Source organism: Lucilia cuprina, chromosome 4 (genome assembly GCF_022045245.1).
Source record: "Lucilia cuprina isolate Lc7/37 chromosome 4, ASM2204524v1, whole genome shotgun sequence".
Taxonomy (NCBI): Eukaryota; Metazoa; Arthropoda; class Insecta; order Diptera; family Calliphoridae; genus Lucilia; species Lucilia cuprina.
Window position 1 is genome coordinate 10,338,269 of NC_060952.1, and position 18,692 is coordinate 10,356,960.

Genomic DNA, 18,692 nt, shown 5'->3' on the forward strand with positions numbered 1-18,692 from the left:
TTATACGCTTACACATACAGACCATATACATATACATAAATGATACACTATGTGTATTTAATGTTTATGTTTAACATTATTAATGTATTCGTGTATGTTATAATAAAATATTTTATTTATGTATGTATAAGTGTTCAGCAGTGTTTATGTATGCGTGAGAATAAATGTTTGTGTAAATAAAACGGTTGAATAAGTAGTTATGTTGTTGCTATAACTGTAATTACATGGATTAACAAGGATTTATAAAGAATCCTATTATTTGCTTGCACACACTCACGCGTAAATACTTACACATTTACTAACTACACAAATACTATTCGGCTTTGATGAATCTTATTTTCTCACAATTAAAACAAGTATTTCGATTGTAGCATGAATTGAAAAAATACGTGTAGGAACATCGTGTACATATTTAATTAAAACAAAACTCATTAGTAGAGAATATTTGTGAAAATTTTTAAACATTTTAACAAACGGACAGACGGACATGGTTAAGTCGCTTTAAAATCTAATAACGATCCAGAAAATACATATACAAGTTTGTACATATTTCTATATGTTTGCAAACCCAATGACAAATTTAGTATATTATCCATAGTGAGTATGAAAATACTTTATAGTATTATGGTATTTATTAAATAAAATCGTAATGTTATTTACAAAAAAAAATCTTATTACTTAAATACTTATGCATGCATGCAAAAACTATAAATTTGAGCAAGAATTTCCAGAAAAAAGAGAAAATTGAAATTTATGTCATTATAAATTAAAAACATTTTTCAAATGAATCTTTGTCACATTTGAATGATTGCTACAGAAGGGTTAAACTATTTAGTGAAATTTTGAAAACTATAGCTTTTCTAATGGAAAATTGAGTTCTCTCAGTCAAAAGGAAAAACATTCTTGCAGATGTTTCATAAAAACATTTTAGCTTTTAAAATAGTGCCATTTATTATGCCCGTATTGTAATGAATGTGGATTTAAGTTTGGCACTTTTGTGTTGCTGTTGTTGTGCGGTGTATTATCCACAATTTAACCAATTTCTGACTTGACACACAAATGCGTTTTTGTGTTTCTCATAAATAACATACGCATTGTACCATAAGTTAACCACTAAAATCTGGTTGCATGCAATAACGCCTTCACCGCAATATTCAATGGTTTTTAAAGCTATTATACAGGGTGTTCACTAAGTTTAGTAAGATGTGCAATAGCAATGCAAGTTTTATATCATGTAGCTTGCCCTTATTTTCTTTGTACGCCTAAAAATATGCAAGTAAAATATGTCTTAAATTTAGGAAGTTCTTAGAATATTCCCTAACACTTTTTTGTTTTTATTTTTATAATTAAAAAAAAGGGAAGGGATATCAATCATCGGCATAAAGCTGTAATATTTCATTAAATTTTTCAAGCCCTACGCTCTATTAAGATCCTAGCGGATACTTATTTTCATATGCATATTTACTTGTGTGTTAGTGTTTATTTTTGTCTATTTATGTGTCTGTATGTGTGTGTTTTTGTTTTGTATGTGTATAGAAAAGCTTAAACCAATCAACCAAATCCGCATTTCGATCCGCAATAAATTTTTGTCAATTTAAACAGAACTTACATATACATATGTATGTTCCTACAATATACACATACTATCAAACTAAAAAAGTTTTACAAACTAAAACTAAAATTTATTTTACACTCTCACACTTACATGCATTTATGCAAAAAAGATTTTTGTGGTAACGAATGCAATTTACAACCTTAGGCACCCGAAGAAAATAAGAATTTGAAGAAATAGAGTTTGAAAAACTTTTTTGTGTTCAATGATACTAAAATTGCCTAAATCTTGTTAAGAAATAAACTCTTTTAAGTATAGATTAACGCAGATTATAATTTGTAAATTATGCCTTCAATTTTACCTAAAATGTTCCCTCTTCCTGATGCATTAACCAATTGCGTATAAAGCTTAACTGCTTATGCAAGATGTCAAGTCAATTGGCATTCATCTAATTTCATGCTTGAGTAGATATAATTTATTATAACGCATAATATGCCATGCAACATCAAAAACGAAAAAATAATGTTAAGGAAATAGTAACAATATGCCTTTTTAGCTTAAAACATATGGAGGAAGAAATAAAAACACACTCACACAACAGCAACAACATGTTTATATGTGTTAAGTTATCATCTTAGTAAAACTTCTCTAGCTCCCATTAAACCAACAACCATTTTGGTTATGTTTTTTTTCTAAACTTAAATTCAAATAATCTCAAAATTTTGCTCTTAACTGACCCTTTTAGACACTCAATTTAGAAACCAATTTAAACCAACATGCAGACACTTGTGTTTCTGATACAATACTACTACATAAAATGAATTAAAAGCAAACGCTAATATGTATGCTATAGTTTATTAATGATTTACAGTAAATTAAGGAGAAATATTGAACGATTTTTATATTTTTATTTAAAAAAAAATTTTTAAAAATGAAAGCCGATGTCAAATTCTATACAGATTATAATTAGACTCAGATCTTTGGAGGATATTTTGAAAATCATTACTAGTGTATACTAGTTTATACTAACTTGCTTTAAGACAGTGGACGGGTGGACACTTAGTTTTAAAAGCTTGGTCCATTTTATCCCTTCACAAAACTTTAAATAAAATTTTGGGCATTTTTATCTCGCTGTGTTTTTCCTTCTAACCCATATAAAGCCTTCAATAGAAAGATTTTTAACGGAATTTCTCTCTAGACTAGACAGAGATCTAATCTTAACGAGAAGGAGGAAATGAATATTCTAAATATAGGAGTTTTTAGTTCAATAAAAAGTTCTCACTAGATTAATGAATTAATATAACATAAGTATCTGCAAGAATTTTTATAAAGAGCATTAACATTTAGTTATGAGTAAACTACAGTTACATAAGCTGTTATAGAAGTGTTTGTGGCTTTGGTTGCTACGTAGTACATATGTATATGTTAAGCCTTTTGTTCATGTGGTTGTATGGGTTAAATATATATTTATGAGTTTATGTGTATGGGAAAGTGTTGTTGTTGGTGCATGTGTTTGGGTAACCACTAAATAACATATTTAAAAAAGTAGGAAATATTCGTATATAACTAAATAAGTTTGTATTTGTATTTAGTTTAGTAAAGTTTATTTATATTGGCTTAATTTATACATACAAACAAACTATGTTGTATGAGAAACATACACAAGAGACACATAGAGAAAATATATGATTTAAATTAAAATGGTCTATTAATTGCAACGGGTGGTGTCAAACTACAAACACTTTGGTGTTAATTTGATGCCAGGAGTATATATTTCTTCTTCCCTCTGTGTATTTGTAGATCTAGTTGAGTGAATCACCTGTCGGTATTTATCCTCAAAACAAACTAATTTTGTTTAGTTGTCATACTTGAAACTTTTTATCTCAAATTTCTTTTAATTAAATTTTTTGAAAAAGTATACTCTGCACGAATATAATTGCTTTATTAAGAACTAAGTCAATGTTTACCATTTTTTTGTAATGTTAGGTTAATTTTTTGAGCAAAACTTTTCGTAAATTTTCATAAAAATCTTTTTGCATTGATAATCGGTATTCTACCATTTAAACAATTAAAAATCTTTTTTCTGAATGTAAAATTTAGCATCCTCAAATGTTGCTATTTAGTTCATATTTTATTTATTTGATTTTGCAAAAATAATGTATTTTTTAAATTTGCATACAGTTTTTATTAACATTCTACACATATGTATGTATATGTTTAAGAGTATTTTATTTATGTTAGTTTTGTTTTTTCGGGGAAAAAATATATTTTATTTATGACCTTTAATCATAATTTTTTCCATTATTTATTTAGTTTGTATATGCTGTATTTTTAATCTTAATTTTAGTTTTTTATTAGTCATGAATATTGAAATGAATAATATTTTTCTTAAATTATTTAAATGGTTGGTATTAAAAAGCATTTTTAAATGAAAAAGGGATTTAAAATGTAGTTTCTTAATCCATAATTATTGTTAAACTTATACTTTTTAAATTAAAGTTGTCGCTTAAAAATTATATCTCTTTTTTTTTAATCTGAATTTGTCATTTGAATGATTATAATGAATATTAATTTAATTTATATTTAAAGAATTTAAATAATATTAAAACTTAATTACATGCCTTTTCTAACCTCATAATCAATCAATTTTTTTATTTAAATTAATTTGGAAAAAATTACAACTTTTTTTTAATTCTATAAATTTTACCATAATTTCTATTAAGAATATTTTATACATTGACATCACCTTCGACATTAACATAATATGCAAAGCAAAAAAAGAAAACAAAAAAACAACAATTTATGCAAAATAACAAACAGAATAATTGAAATTAATTATTTTCATTATAATTTTACGTTGATGCATAATTAGTAGCAACGTGTGTAATGTTTTTGATGTCTCTTGTCAAACTACTATATAGACACGTTTAAATGTACAGAGGTAGGATGCTTTAGTTAAATTGAATATCATTTTATACATGTAATCTTTAGGGCAAAAAAAACTATTGATATTAATATTTAATTTAATATAAATTAGCTTTTGTGTGAAAAAAAGACGAAATAATAAACAAAAAAGGGTAAAATTTAATTTACAAAAAAGCATTTATATATGCAATATGCAAGTGTATGCATGTACATATGTTTTGAAATTACATTGTTAATTGATTGAAATGTCTTTCTACAATTATACAGGCAAAAGTTTTTAAATGAAAATATTAATTACATTTTTAAATATTTTATACAATTCATTTATATATGACGATGTCCTTATTCAAAATTTTAAGCTTACATAACTAATACAGTACAAATTACTCCCATTAAGAGGTACAAATCTGCATTTTTTTAATTTAGGGTCATCTAAAATAAATGATATATACTTTTGTTATTTTCTATATGCGTATACTTCATTCGCAGTTATTAAAAATTTTCATATTTTTGCTGGTTTGTTTACATTAAAAATATTTTTTTTTATTATTTTACATTAATAATATTTGTTTGTCATTTTAATTAAAAACTTTAGTTTTATTTTAGGTTATTCTATTTTGTCAGTCATTATGTAGGATGTCTTTTATACTACAACTATTAATAAAGTTGAAAATAATATGATCTACATATTTATTAGAATGACTTTTGGAAAGAATTGTTTGGAGCCAGTGATGAGCTAAACTCGAAAGAACTGTACAGTTTTTTGTTTTTTAAACTAAATTATTTTATTTATGATTGAAACATGATTTTCTTAAGATTGTATTAAAGGATTGAATCATTAAGATTTCCTTATTTAATGAAATATAATTCAAAGAATAAAAATTTTCAATTTGAAATTTAGAATTTTTATATCTTAAAATTTTACGTAAAATTCAATAGTGCGTATGAGTAATATTTAAATTATTCGCCTCTCAATAAATAGATTTAAAATTTCGTCGTAATAAAAATTTGATATAGGAATGTAAATTCTAGAATTTAAAAATTTTTATTTTATGTAGAAAGCAATAGTCACTACGTATGAGCGATATTTCATTGATTGTTTGAATTAAATAAGAAGTACACGTCATGTGTAATGCTTTATTTCATTTGTATTGAAAAATTCGTATTATAAACTTATAAATTTAAATTATACATAAGGATAAATTTTGAGTAATATTTATCTTTATTTCCTGATTAATAAACTATCGAAGTTTTTATAAAAGAGCTGTGGTAAATTTTAAACAAAGGTTTCGTAAAACTTGACTTAAAACTCAATGGACAATGGACTTTGTTCAAATAAAGAGTCAGTGTATATGTAATTTTTTTTTATAATTATATACTTTATGTTGTAAGTTTATAAAAGAATTTAATAATAATAAAAAATGTCATTACAAATTATTATTACATATCAGTATGAATTTAATTATGGTTATTTTAAAATTACTATATTAAATTATATTTAAATTAATTGTCAATATACATAAATATTACAATATTGTATTATAATATATTAAAAAAAAATTATAATAAAGGCAATCACTTGTAATTATAATTAACTTTACATGGTTGGTTAATTGCAATGTTGCCAATTTAGCTATATTCCTAGCAATTTTATTTGTTTGAAAATTTAAATACTGATTAAGAGCATAAATTAATTGAGCTCTTATGAAAAACTATAATGGTCGCGCTATATGTGTTCATATCTATTGATCAAAAAAGTAAGTTTTTGTCTTTAGTGATAAAATGCATGCTGCTGAATGTGGTCAATCCGTTTCAATGACCAGTTCAGAAGTAGCAGTTTTGGTACTTAAAAGAAAAATCGGACGGTACAGCCGGACAGTAAAGGAATTAATCCTTTAAAATCATAAGGAGCTAATCAAACGGCAATTTAAATATGTTTATAATTGGTAGCATATATAAACAGATATGGTTATGGGGAATGATACGTATTCAAGCATAAAATACAAAAAAATAATAAAAATACAATATATAAAACCTAAGGCGTATAAGTGTTATAGTAATACATAATTAAATATTTATTATACGTATAGTATGACTAAAAAGTAAAAAATTCTATGATAATATTCATTTAAGATTAATCGCCGTTTAAACAAATTAAATTTATACATAACTTATTTCATAAAATGTATAAGAAAAAAAATTAAAATCTATATGAAGCAGCTATATTCTATAAAGCTTATATTGAATATGAATATTATTTTGCCAACCTATTTTTAAATAAAAGAAAAATCAAACAAAAACTTACCTTAGGAGAAGGTACAACAGAGAATGTATTCATAATTCTATCGGGATATTCTTCACGAATTTTCGAAATCAATAGAGTACCCAAACCGGAACCAGTACCGCCACCCAAAGAATGAGCTAATTGGAAACCTTGTAAGCAATCACAGCCTTCAGACTCTTTGCGCATAACATCAAGAATGGAATCAACTAATTCGGCACCTTCGGTATAATGACCCTTAGCCCAGTTGTTACCTATAATTGAAAATACTTAGCATACAAACTTCCTTTCAAGGAATTTCTTTTCTATTACTCACCAGCACCCGATTGACCAAATACAAAATTATCTGGTCTAAATAATTGACCATAAGGTGATTGACGCACTGAATCCATGGTGCCTGGTTCCAAATCAATCAATACTGCACGTGGTACATATTTGCCATTATTAGCTTCATTATAGTAGACATCGATACGTTCCAATTGCAAATCATTTTCACCATGATACATGCCATTGGGATCAATGCCATGTTCATCGGAAATGATTTCCCAGAACTGAAAAATAATAAAAAATTATTATTAGTGGATAATTTGAACAACATTTCTGTTTGAATGAAAAAATTTATACATATTTGCAGATACATTTGTCTTTTAGAATTATTGAATAAAAAGATCATTTACTATTTTAAGCGTAAAAATTCTTTGTTTGATTGATATAAGTATGCATTAAAATTTTTTCTTCTACCACATATATTTTAAAATTATTATACTTTTCATATAAAAACATTAACAAATAATGCATTTTATTATACATCACAGACAATTTTATTCGAAATAGTTTTAAAAAATTCCTTTTGTAGATTTATCAATATACATGTATACACATACATACATACTTCCGTTTTAAACGTACAAAAACAGTATATATGCACATATTTATAACCGTACAGAAAAAAATGTTTGCAATTCGTGTTAGCATTTTTAATAAAACAGATTCCATAATAGATATATTGTTTTTTGTTATCACACACATAAACTACCGGAAAAATAAAAGAATAACGAAATACAAATTAAGGATTTGAGAATGTAGTGTACATGTGTCAACATATAAATCTTCCATGAATAACAATTTTAACCATGAATATAATTTTATTATCTGTATGTTTTTTTTGCTGCACCGTTCAATTTATAAAATATTTTACTTGCAAATCATATTGAATATTGTGATATTAAATTTGCAAAGGAGGATTCGCGTTTTTAGGGAATTTTTAAGAATAGTAGATGACAGAAAATATGAAACAGAAATAAACCGTATATGTGGAATTCAATTTACCATTGTTGTAATAATACATGTACAAAAACATAATATAATATAATTACGTAAATTATAAAATTGTTAATACATAATTGTAAACGTTTTGTTTATAATTTGCTATTGATTGAATAAATTGTTGGTGCTTTAGTCATTTTGTAGTTATGTTCTAGTTCTGTTTTAGTTTTGTTCTAGTTGTTTTCTAGTTCTAGTTCTGTTCTAGTTCTGTTCTAGTTCTGTTCTAGTTCTGTTCTAGTTCTGTTCTAGTTCTGTTCTAGTTCTGTTCTAGTTCTGTTCTAGTTCTGTTCTAGTTCTGTTCTAGTTCTGTTCTAGTTCTAGTTCTATTCTAGTTCTGTTCTAGTTATATTCATGTCTGTTCTACTTCTGTTCTAGTTCTTATTTAGTTCTGTTTTAGTCTTGTTAAAGTTCGATTTGTGTAAGATTTTATTTTTTAGCTCCCAAAGCTTTCGGGATTACTTCATGCCTAAAACATTATAAAGTGATATTGTTAACAAAATGTAAATTGTGAGAATTTTACATTATGTTAGTTATGGAATAGTATATCTCCTAAGGTTAACAGATGTTTTTGACAAAAGCACCCAAAACATTGAAACAAAAATGGGAACAGCATTAAGTATAACTGAGAAAACCACAACATAAAATTTCTGCAACGTAGATTTTTTCAGATAAAATTGAATAATCAATGTAGTGGGTGAAAAGATACAAAAATAAACAATAGATATAAACAAACAAGTGCATTGATTAAAGTAGACTTTGATGGTAAAATTTAAAAACAGAGACATGTGTTTCCAAGAAAAAAAAAACATGACAGGTGATCAAACATGTATCCGTTGAAATTATTTCGTTTTATATATTTTAAGGTTTATCAATATCAATAAATTTTTTAAAGAAAAACTTAAATATAAATCTTTTTGGGATTAATCGAAAATCATAATAATCTTTAAAAATTGCTATTTATTTTAGATTAAATATTCATATAATCTTATTTATTAACCATTTTTTTTTTAATTTTTATTTATAAATTCTAAAATTTTTTTTTTTAGGAATGTTTGACTTAGGGCTATTTAAGTAAAAACTATCTTCTTTGTAAATCTCTTTTTGCTTCTCAATTTTATTCCTTTTTTTATAAGTTTAAAAGTTTTCTGAACTTTTATTGTCAATGTGACAGTCATGCGACATCATTCATACACACAACACTAAAAACAACAACAGCAATATGCCACTTGAAAAATGTTTTCGAGTCATACTTAAACTATAGACTTATGTACAAAATGCTTTTGAGAGTTGAGTGTTTGAAAGTACGAGTATGTATTCATAATACTTTTGGCTATAATACAAAACTTTTCATTTTTGTGTCTGTTATCATAAACTATTGTCGAAAAAAAGGTTTAGTTTTTTTTTGCTTTTTAAATAGCAAAAAACCACAACAATAACAACAACTAAAAGAACCCACATAAGGCGGGGGTGTACAATGGAGTCTGCTGCAAATTAAGCGAAAATATTATGTAAATTTATAATTTAACAATGCACTAGTTCAGTTCTAGTTAAGTTCTAGCTTAGATATATAGTTTAGTTCTAATTCATCTCTAGTTTTGTTCTAGTTCAGTTTTAGCTTAGTTTGAGTTCATTGAATATCAACATTTTGAAATCTTTCGACTTAAGTTTGGCTTTCCCTGAAATAGACCATTGGATGCTTATTTAAACTATTATGATAAACTGCTTTTTTTCTCTTCTCTCAAACTACATAAGTGTTTATCCGTAAAACATGTACACACCATTTGTATGTATGTATATGTATGTAGAAATATACAAATGTACAGATATTCATACATAAAAAAGCAAATATATGATACTAACTACTTATAACTTGAATAATATGTGGGTGTTGGAATATGACACGAGCATGCAGACGGACAAAAGGAAAGAAAAATATTAAAACTAAAAAGTTTTTTTTTATAATCATTGTAGCGTAACTAAAAGCCAATAGAGAAATAAACAACAATCAACATCAAAAATAAAAAAGTGGGAATGATAAAACAAACAAAGTAAAGGAAAAATTTTTTAAAATCAAAATAAACTAGGATGGGATTTATTTTTTTACATAAAAACTCTTTGAATATGATTTAAATAAAAAATAAAGAGTAATTTCTTATCGTAAAATAAATCACTAAAGAAAGACATAAATAAAATCAAATGCCAATTATAATGACAAAAAGGTCATACTTCTTCAAGCGAAGTTTTTGTATTTTTGTTGTGCATAAAAATTAGGGTGAGCAAATTCTTTTTTTATGATCGCCTTACAAAACGGATTTCCTTGTTTGTTTTTTAAAGAAAGGCATATTATTTTCTTGTTGTTATATATATTTAATGAATTTATTATTTCCGTTGTTATAGTTCGAGTATTTGTTTAAACAGTAGGAAAGATTAAGTCTAAATGCAGTTGGTGAGTAAAGGTTTTAGGAGTACTCTATATTAAGAGCAGATCTAGAAGGTAACTTGATAAGTTCTAATTCTGCAGAATTAGAACAATTGAAATAACCATTATTGGATCTTGAGTAAAGTTCTTTCAGTTTCAAATTTGTTCTTCCTATAAATTGGAGTTTTAAATTTTACACATAAATTGAATTTAGAGCCTGTTACGCAGACTGAGTTCAGCTAAAAGTAACAAACAGTTCCTCTAAATTGATATATCTATTATAGATACATTTTAAAATAATACATGTGTATATTTAAAATTCACTTTCAACTCTTTTATTTTAAATATAAAATGGGATGGCCTTTACCTATTTTGCATAGATAAGTTTATAGCCTTTGAAGTAAAACGACATAACAGTAACAAACACAAAAGAAAAATAAACTGCACTTCCGTTTCCTATACAAACAAGAAGTTATAAAGTATAAGAAACTACTTATTAGTATACAAACAGACACATACATACTTAACTTATACAGCTAAAAGAGTGTGTAAAATGTTTCGCCATTTTTTTATATTTTAACATTTGCATGAATGTATGTAAAAATACACATGTGTGCAATCAACCGTTATCAAATTGAACACGTTCCTCCTTTTTTATATTTTTTTATTCATAAACATTTTTACTAAATAAAAAGCGCAAAAAACAACTCACTTTTCCCTACAAAACTTTGTGCGATAAAAAAGTTTATACGAGAGTGTTTCCTTTTTTATTTAAAACTCGCCTGCAAACACTTTGAAGTTTGTTTGTTGTTGAATTGAGTTGGTTTTTTTTTTAAACATGTAGATTTGTTTACGTAACTGTGTAAGTTGAAGTGTTTGTATGTATGTTAGTGGGATGAGGCATCGGATAAAATTTATAGATTATTATTTGCAGTTTACTATACTTTATATCACTCATTCCTATATTTTATAAAGAAGAACTAAGCGTAAGTGAAGGTATTCATGTGAATGAGAGTAATGGTGAGTGTAAGTGTTAGTATACATGTGAATGTCAGGGTGTGTGCGATTTGGTATTTTCCTATAAAGTGCAAGTGTTGAGTTTAAAAGCCCATTAGTATGATAAGTATGTGTATGGGTAAATAAGCATTTATTTTATTTCAACAAATTTATACACCTACGAGGGTAATAAGTAAAATAATCGGGAACTGTTGTAGTTCTGTTCTAGTTCTGATCTAGTTCTGTTCTAGTTCTGTTCTAGTTCTGTTCTAGTTCTGTTCTAGTTCTGTTCTAGTTCTGTTCTTATTCTGTTCTAGTTCTGTTCTAGTTCTGTTCTAGTTCTGTTCTAGTTCTGTTCTAGTTCTGTTCTAGTTCTGTTCTAGTTCTGTTCTAGTTCTGTTCTAGTTCTGTTCTAGTTCTGTTCTAGTTCTGTTCTAGTTCTGTTCTAGTTCTGTTCTAGTTCTGTTCTAGTTCTCTTCTATTTCTGATTTAGTTCTTTTCTAGTTCTGTTTTAGTTCTGTTCTAGTTCTGTTTTAATTTTGTTCTGGTTCTGTTTTAGTTCTGTTTCTTTTGCTTTATTTGAATAATTTTAATTCCACACTCGTTTTAATGTTCTATTTGTTGTTACTGTTATTGGCTGTGTGAGTGCGTACGTGTGTAAAAGTTCATAATTCTCAATGTTTCATGAATAATTTAAACATTTTTTTACGGTATTTACACTTACTTTTGCAAAATAAATTGCAATATTAATAAAACAACAAATAAACCTTTTTGATCGTTTCTTTTTATTCATTTCAACACACATATATGTTTTTTATGTAAAATTTTCATTTAAAAGTAAGTATTGCAATTTGTAGATATATTTCTTAATTAAGTGTGAATGATTTTTAAATATTCTTGGATTGAGGCAATTTTTTTCTAAAAAAAATATATATATTTAAATTTAACTTTATATATTTTATTCGAAAAAGTTTCTTGTATTAAAGTTTTGTTTTGCCGGGTTAAAACCAATATATGCTATTATTCCGACAACAATAATTGAGTTAAAAAAATATGAACATTTTTAGGAAAAGTTTTTCTAAATTACATCTGTTGCTTATTTAATTCAATATATGTGGAATAATTTTCCTTGTCGATCCTTTTTTATTTTATAATCATTGCAAATGTACTTTTCTATCTTCCCCTAACTATGAAACATAGTCATTAAAATTACAAATTTTTATGTGAATCGAGTAAAAAATCATAGATTACGCTTGATTGCGTGTGAATTGTAAGATAACTGACAGATTAACATAAAATCCTTAGCAAATACTCATAGCATATAGATAAATTATTTATGCTCTCAGTGTTATTCGTGTGTAAAAATGTAAGACACAAAAAAGAAAGTGGGCAGAAAAATTTAACTTACAAAAACATTCAATTTATAAGTTTAAAGCTTTTAATTAGAAGAGGTTTATTACACAATTTTTTTCACACAATATTTTGGTTTTTTGTTTATTTAATGCATAAGCTAAAAATTTTAACATTTTTCTTTTTGCTCTTTACTTTTTATCCACACTGTACTATCATCATACTTAAATTGTTGTTACACAAGTATGAATTTTAATATTAATTTATTGTATATATTAACTATATACGTTTTTTAATATAAAGATTGCTTTAATTTTTTCTTTAGATAATAAATTCATGTATACAATACCTTGGGCTTTTGTATTGTTAAATTTTATACTGAAATATTATATGTTTATGTCCTTTTAATATCAGTTAAAAGTATTTTTATTTTGAAAATTGATCTTAATATTTTTGCTTTAGCTTTATGTATTATTTATGTTTTTAGATTTTATTTGTTATTTAATACAAGATTAATAATAATAATTGAGTATTTATAAAGATGTTATAAATTTTAATTTGATTTTATTAAATCAGGATTTAAATTTACATTTTCTATGGTAAACCATAATTTTTCAATGAAAACTTGGAAAAGTTGCTGTTAGTCCTAGAAAATTGCATCATAAATAAGAATTTTGTAATAAGTAAAACTATTGAAATTGTTTTAACTCTTTTCATGCGTAAATGAGCTTAAATAAGAAGTTTTATGAGAAACTATTGTTAAAAAAATATACAAGCCAAAAGCAAAAATTTCTTGCTTACATGTATGTATTCTGTTAATTGCTAAACGTATCTATAAAATAATATACTTTTTTTTCATTTCCTTTTTTATTTATCTGCTACTTTTGCATTAAGAAGTATTTTGCGTTTTTTATTTAGCACACTTTTTTAATTATTTAAATTTTTTCGCATTTTTTTTAATAGTTTATTGTCAACGCACAATGCACTATTACTAAAACATGTTAACCAACCCACCAAAAATTTATATATAAAAACCAAAAGACTTTTATAAAATAGGAAAAGCGTAGGGATATCCCCTTATAATGGAAAACTATAATAATGGGGTTGCAAACTTTCCTTGGAAGGAGAAAATCAAAGAGTAAAGCAGCCAGAAAAAGAAAAACAAAAAACATTATTTTCTTTATTTTTTTCATTCTTTACTTGTATTCTAGTCACAATTAATTTATGCAAGTTTCGAAATGCTTGGGGCTAGAAAATGAGTTTAACTTTTGTTACGCTAGAGGAATTTTAATTTCAAATTTGTGTAAAAAATATTTATCAGCTAGAGGTCCAAAAGCAAGAAAAAAAGTATTTGGGGAAATATGAAACAAAATATAAAGTAAAATAAAAATCAAGAACCCCAACAAATAAATGAATCAAGGACGAACGGTATAAGTGTTTCATATAGAAGGAAGATTAGGACAAATTTGGCGACTTCCTTGTAATAATCACAATCGGTCGATGATGCAATCTTGTGGAGACCAAAAGGCGCCGCAGCGGAATTAATTCAAGTCACAAGTGTTGAAAATAAATAATAATTTTTTTTCTGACTTATAAGAGGTTAAAAAATTCTATATGAAAATGGGGTTTTTGTCAATAGCTTCTTTTCTTTCATTTCTATAAAAAAGCTTTTAATCAAAGAAATTTTCTATAAGAAAAATAAACTTTTAACCAAGCTTTATATATTACATAAAAATTACGAAAAAAAATAATTCACATTTGCTCTATATAATTACGAGAATCTAGTACATTATAGTTATTTCTAAGTTTTTATAAAATAAAAAATCCCATTGTAAATTGTTTACAAGAATACATAAACATTGTAGCGCCAAATATGATAAAACAATGAGAAAGAAGCAATGAAAAAATGTCGTCCACCAAAGAGATCTTATATCTACTTATGAGAGAGTACTTTGTTTATATTTAATTTGCTTAACGGTTTTATTTTCTGATTTTTTTTCTGTTTCCATTATGACCAGAATACCAACAGCAGAATCAGTAACAACGGCGACACCAATGTCGTCATTGTCATCTTAAACAGCGTGCAGCAATAGTAGAACCACAATCACGATGGTGGCTTTGTGGCATGTTAAATTCTGTTGCAAGTACATACTTAAAACTCATACTGATATTTTAACATCCACAATTACCACCGTAGCAATTGCTACTTCTGATGATGATAATAATGATGCTGATGATTTTGATGATGTTGCTGTTGGTTAAGGTGTATGTATTATGTGTGTTGCTGCTATTGTTGCAACATTCGACGCAATTTTGTAATTAAGCAATTTGACCGCAAAACTTTTTTCTTCACTCCATTTTTTTGCTTTTATTTTATTAAAGCTTTGTTTTGTTTGTCTTGCGTTTCTTATGAGTGTTTGTATGTTTTAACTTTTTTTCGTCTTCTATTTTTGATACCAAAGGGATTGTAAGTATGCATATAAAATGCGAAAAAACTGTTAAAAAAGACATAATTGTTTTCTGTTGTTCCACTAGTATGAAAAAAATATATATTACTGTAGCTGGTACTAGTGGTTGTGGTGGCAATGTTGCTATGGCAGGTTGTGTTTGGGTAATAACCAAACAAACAGCCAACCCATCATACTCGTACACTAATGGTCTGTAGAGGTTTATGGCCTGTAACAGTGGGGAAAACCAAATTGTTATTAAAGTAATGCAAACTAAAGCATATTAAAGTACAATTATGTACTTGGGTTTTATATTTTCTTTTCTTCGTTTTTTACTTGCTACTTTGATCTTGCTCTGCTTTTGTTTTCTTTAGTTGGCCACATTAATAGAAATACGAAATATAAATGAAGAAAAAATAAATAATTATACAAAAGATGGGAAATACGTTAGGTGTGACTAAACAAGTAAGAGGATATTTTAACTAAAAAAAGTTTTCAGTATAAACTAGAACTAAACTAGAACTGAACCAGAACTGAACTAGAACTGAACTAGAACTGAACTAGAACTGAACTAGAACTGAACTAGAACTGAACTAGAACTGAACTAGAACTGAACTAGAACTGAACTAGAACTGAACTAGAACTGAACTAGAACTGAACTAGAACTGAACTAGAACTAAACTAGAACTGAACTAGAACTGAACTAGAACTGAACTAGAACTGAACTAGAACTGAACTAGAACTGAACTAGAACTGAACTAGAACTGAAGTAGAACTGAAGTAGAACTGAACTAGAACTGAACTAGAACTGAACTAGAACTGAACTAGAACTGAACTAGAACTGAACTAGAACTGAACTAGAACTGAACTAGAACTGAACTAGAACTGAACTAGAACTGAACTAGAACTGAACTAGAACTGAACTAGAACTGAACTAGAACTGAACTAGAACTGAACTAGAACTGAACTAGAACTGAACTAGAACTGAACTAGAACTGAACTAGAACTGAACTAGAACTAAATTATTTTAAACTTTAATTACCACAAGACTTATGACAATTTAATGCTTTTTTGAAGTAACATAAAAAGGATAAAGTGAGACCTTTTATGTAAATTCTGTTCTAAATATTTAATTTGACACACTTATTAGAATATAAGTAATACTTTTTAATTTTTAGATATAAATATTATTTGTACTTAAAAACAAAAAAAGTGCCTATGTCTTGTTTTAAATTACTGACCTAACTCACTTTCATAATTGGCGAAATGCCATTATCAACACGCCCCTTGTTTTATTTTTATAGTTATTAGAAAAATATTTAATTTAACAATTAAGTATTTTTATTGTCAATAATTGTGTTTACGCTTTAGGAATTTATAATTTAAAAATAATATAAAAATTTTATTAAAAAGTTTTTTTAACGTTGTGGCAATTTAGCATAATTGTTCTTTTTTTTCTTTGTGCGTGCTCATAATTTTTTTCATATTTCTTTTTAATATTTGTTTAACAATTTAAAAAGTTTTTGTTAAAAGTTTTTTGTTGTTATTGTTTCATTATGCTGTTAATTATTAATGTAGTATTATATTTAAATATATATAGTTAAGTACGTATTTTGGAGCACTTTCGTTAAATAAATGAATACTTTAAGTAAATATGTTTTTTGATAATTTTGTGGTTTTTAATCATATCAAAATTTCTAGATGATTTCCATTCTTTGATTTCTACGGTAGAATGAAGAGTGAATAAAATAATTATTATTTAATTGATATTTTGAGTAGAGGTCTGCTTTGTCATATAAACCTATAAATATTTTTATTAATTTGCTTGTTTGTTTAATATTTTTTTAATTAATATCCAATGTAGTTCAATTATGTTAATTAAATTTATATTACAATAGTGTTGCCACATGAGTTTTGTAATATGAATAAAAGCTTTTTGATTTTTCAACTTCTTTGATAAGAAAAACTTTTATAAAAAGTAGAAAGTATTTCTAAAGTTTTTCATAAGAAAAGGAGCTTTTTACATTTTTGAAGAAAAGTCTTTTTTCGTTTTCTAAAAGAAAAGGAACTTCTTACCAATTTAGCCTTGTTAAGAAAATAAGCTTTTAAGCATTAAAGTTTTTAAAGAAAATGTGTTTAAAAATAAAAGATTTTAATAATGATAGTGAGAGAGAAAGAAAGCTTTCTACAAAGTTAATTTTCTGTGAGAAAAGAAAGAAAGCTTTCTACAAAGTTAATTTTCTGTGAGAAAAGTAGCTTTTTAAAATGCAATGCTTTTTCTATAAATATAGCTTTTAACAATAAAGTTTTTAGGAAAGTTAATTTAAGAAGTATTCTTCATAAATATTTATCGAAGATTAATATAAAATTTCTCCAGAAATTTGTTCTATAAAGCTTTAATAAGTGCTTATGAATAAGATTATAGTAAAATTATTAATTTTACTTTCAACCTTATCGCTTTTATGTGGCCACTCTATTATTGCTATTGTTCATCTCTTAGATTTAGTATAATATTTTATTAATTAGAAAAATATTTACTTTTTAACAATTGAATTAAATTTTCAATAAAGCGTATGCATTTCTATACGAACATGAATTCATTAAATCTATTGTTTTACGCATGTTAACAGTGACAGCTTTTGAAAGGGAAGTTTTAACTGCTTCTACATACGAAACGTTTAAAACAAGTAAGTCGCGAAAATTTATAATACAAATATCTTTAGATAGATAACAATTATCTTAATATTTTCTGTAATGTTGTTAATTTAGTTTTCAAATCTTTGTAATAATAGATTTCTTTCAAAAACGTCTCTGCTGTTATAAAAAAAATTAATATATTATTATTTATAGTTACAATTAAAATAAATTTTTAATTAAAAAATTAAATATTATTTTTAATTATTTTTTTGTTGGATTTTTTTCATAGTGTTCATGTTCATGTGTTATTATTATTATAATTGAGATAAAAAGGCTCAATATTGTTTGTCTAATTATGATTGTTTGCATAATAATCACAACAGCAGCAACAATAATTGAAAAAAATATAAACAGGAATAACACATTTTATACAATTTCATTATAAAACTTACATTAAAATGTTCCAGTCAGTAATGATATGATGCCATTATAATGTTTATTATTTTAATGCCAAAAAATTTTTAATGTTTTGTTTTGTTTTCTGTTGGTACACAATTAATATTATTATTTTTAATTTACCTGTAATAAAAATAAATAAATGTTTAAAATTAATTAAATTTTATAAAATAAAAATTTATTCATGTTAAATAGGTATAAAAATGTTGAAATTGAATTATAATTATTTTAAAGTAAATTAAATTAATGCAAATAATCAATTAAATTTTCTTAAAGAAAAGTAACTTTTAACCTAGTAGCTAT

At 25.6% G+C, this 18,692-nt stretch overlaps 1 protein-coding gene across 5 annotated transcripts in view; it reads right to left on the reverse strand.

The window, feature by feature from the left end:
- Window positions 1-18,692, reverse strand: part of LOC111680974 (tubulin beta chain) — a 70,537-nt gene that overhangs the window by 21,843 nt on the left and 30,002 nt on the right. For all 5 annotated transcript variants that reach the window (XM_023442690.2, XM_023442691.2, XM_023442693.2 and 2 more), the window contains 2 exons: window positions 7,075-7,309; window positions 6,783-7,012 (listed from right to left, as the gene is read on the reverse strand). In XM_023442690.2, the coding sequence (XP_023298458.1) occupies window positions 6,783-7,012; window positions 7,075-7,309 (465 nt within the window). The remainder of the gene's footprint in view (window positions 1-6,782; window positions 7,013-7,074; window positions 7,310-18,692) is intronic.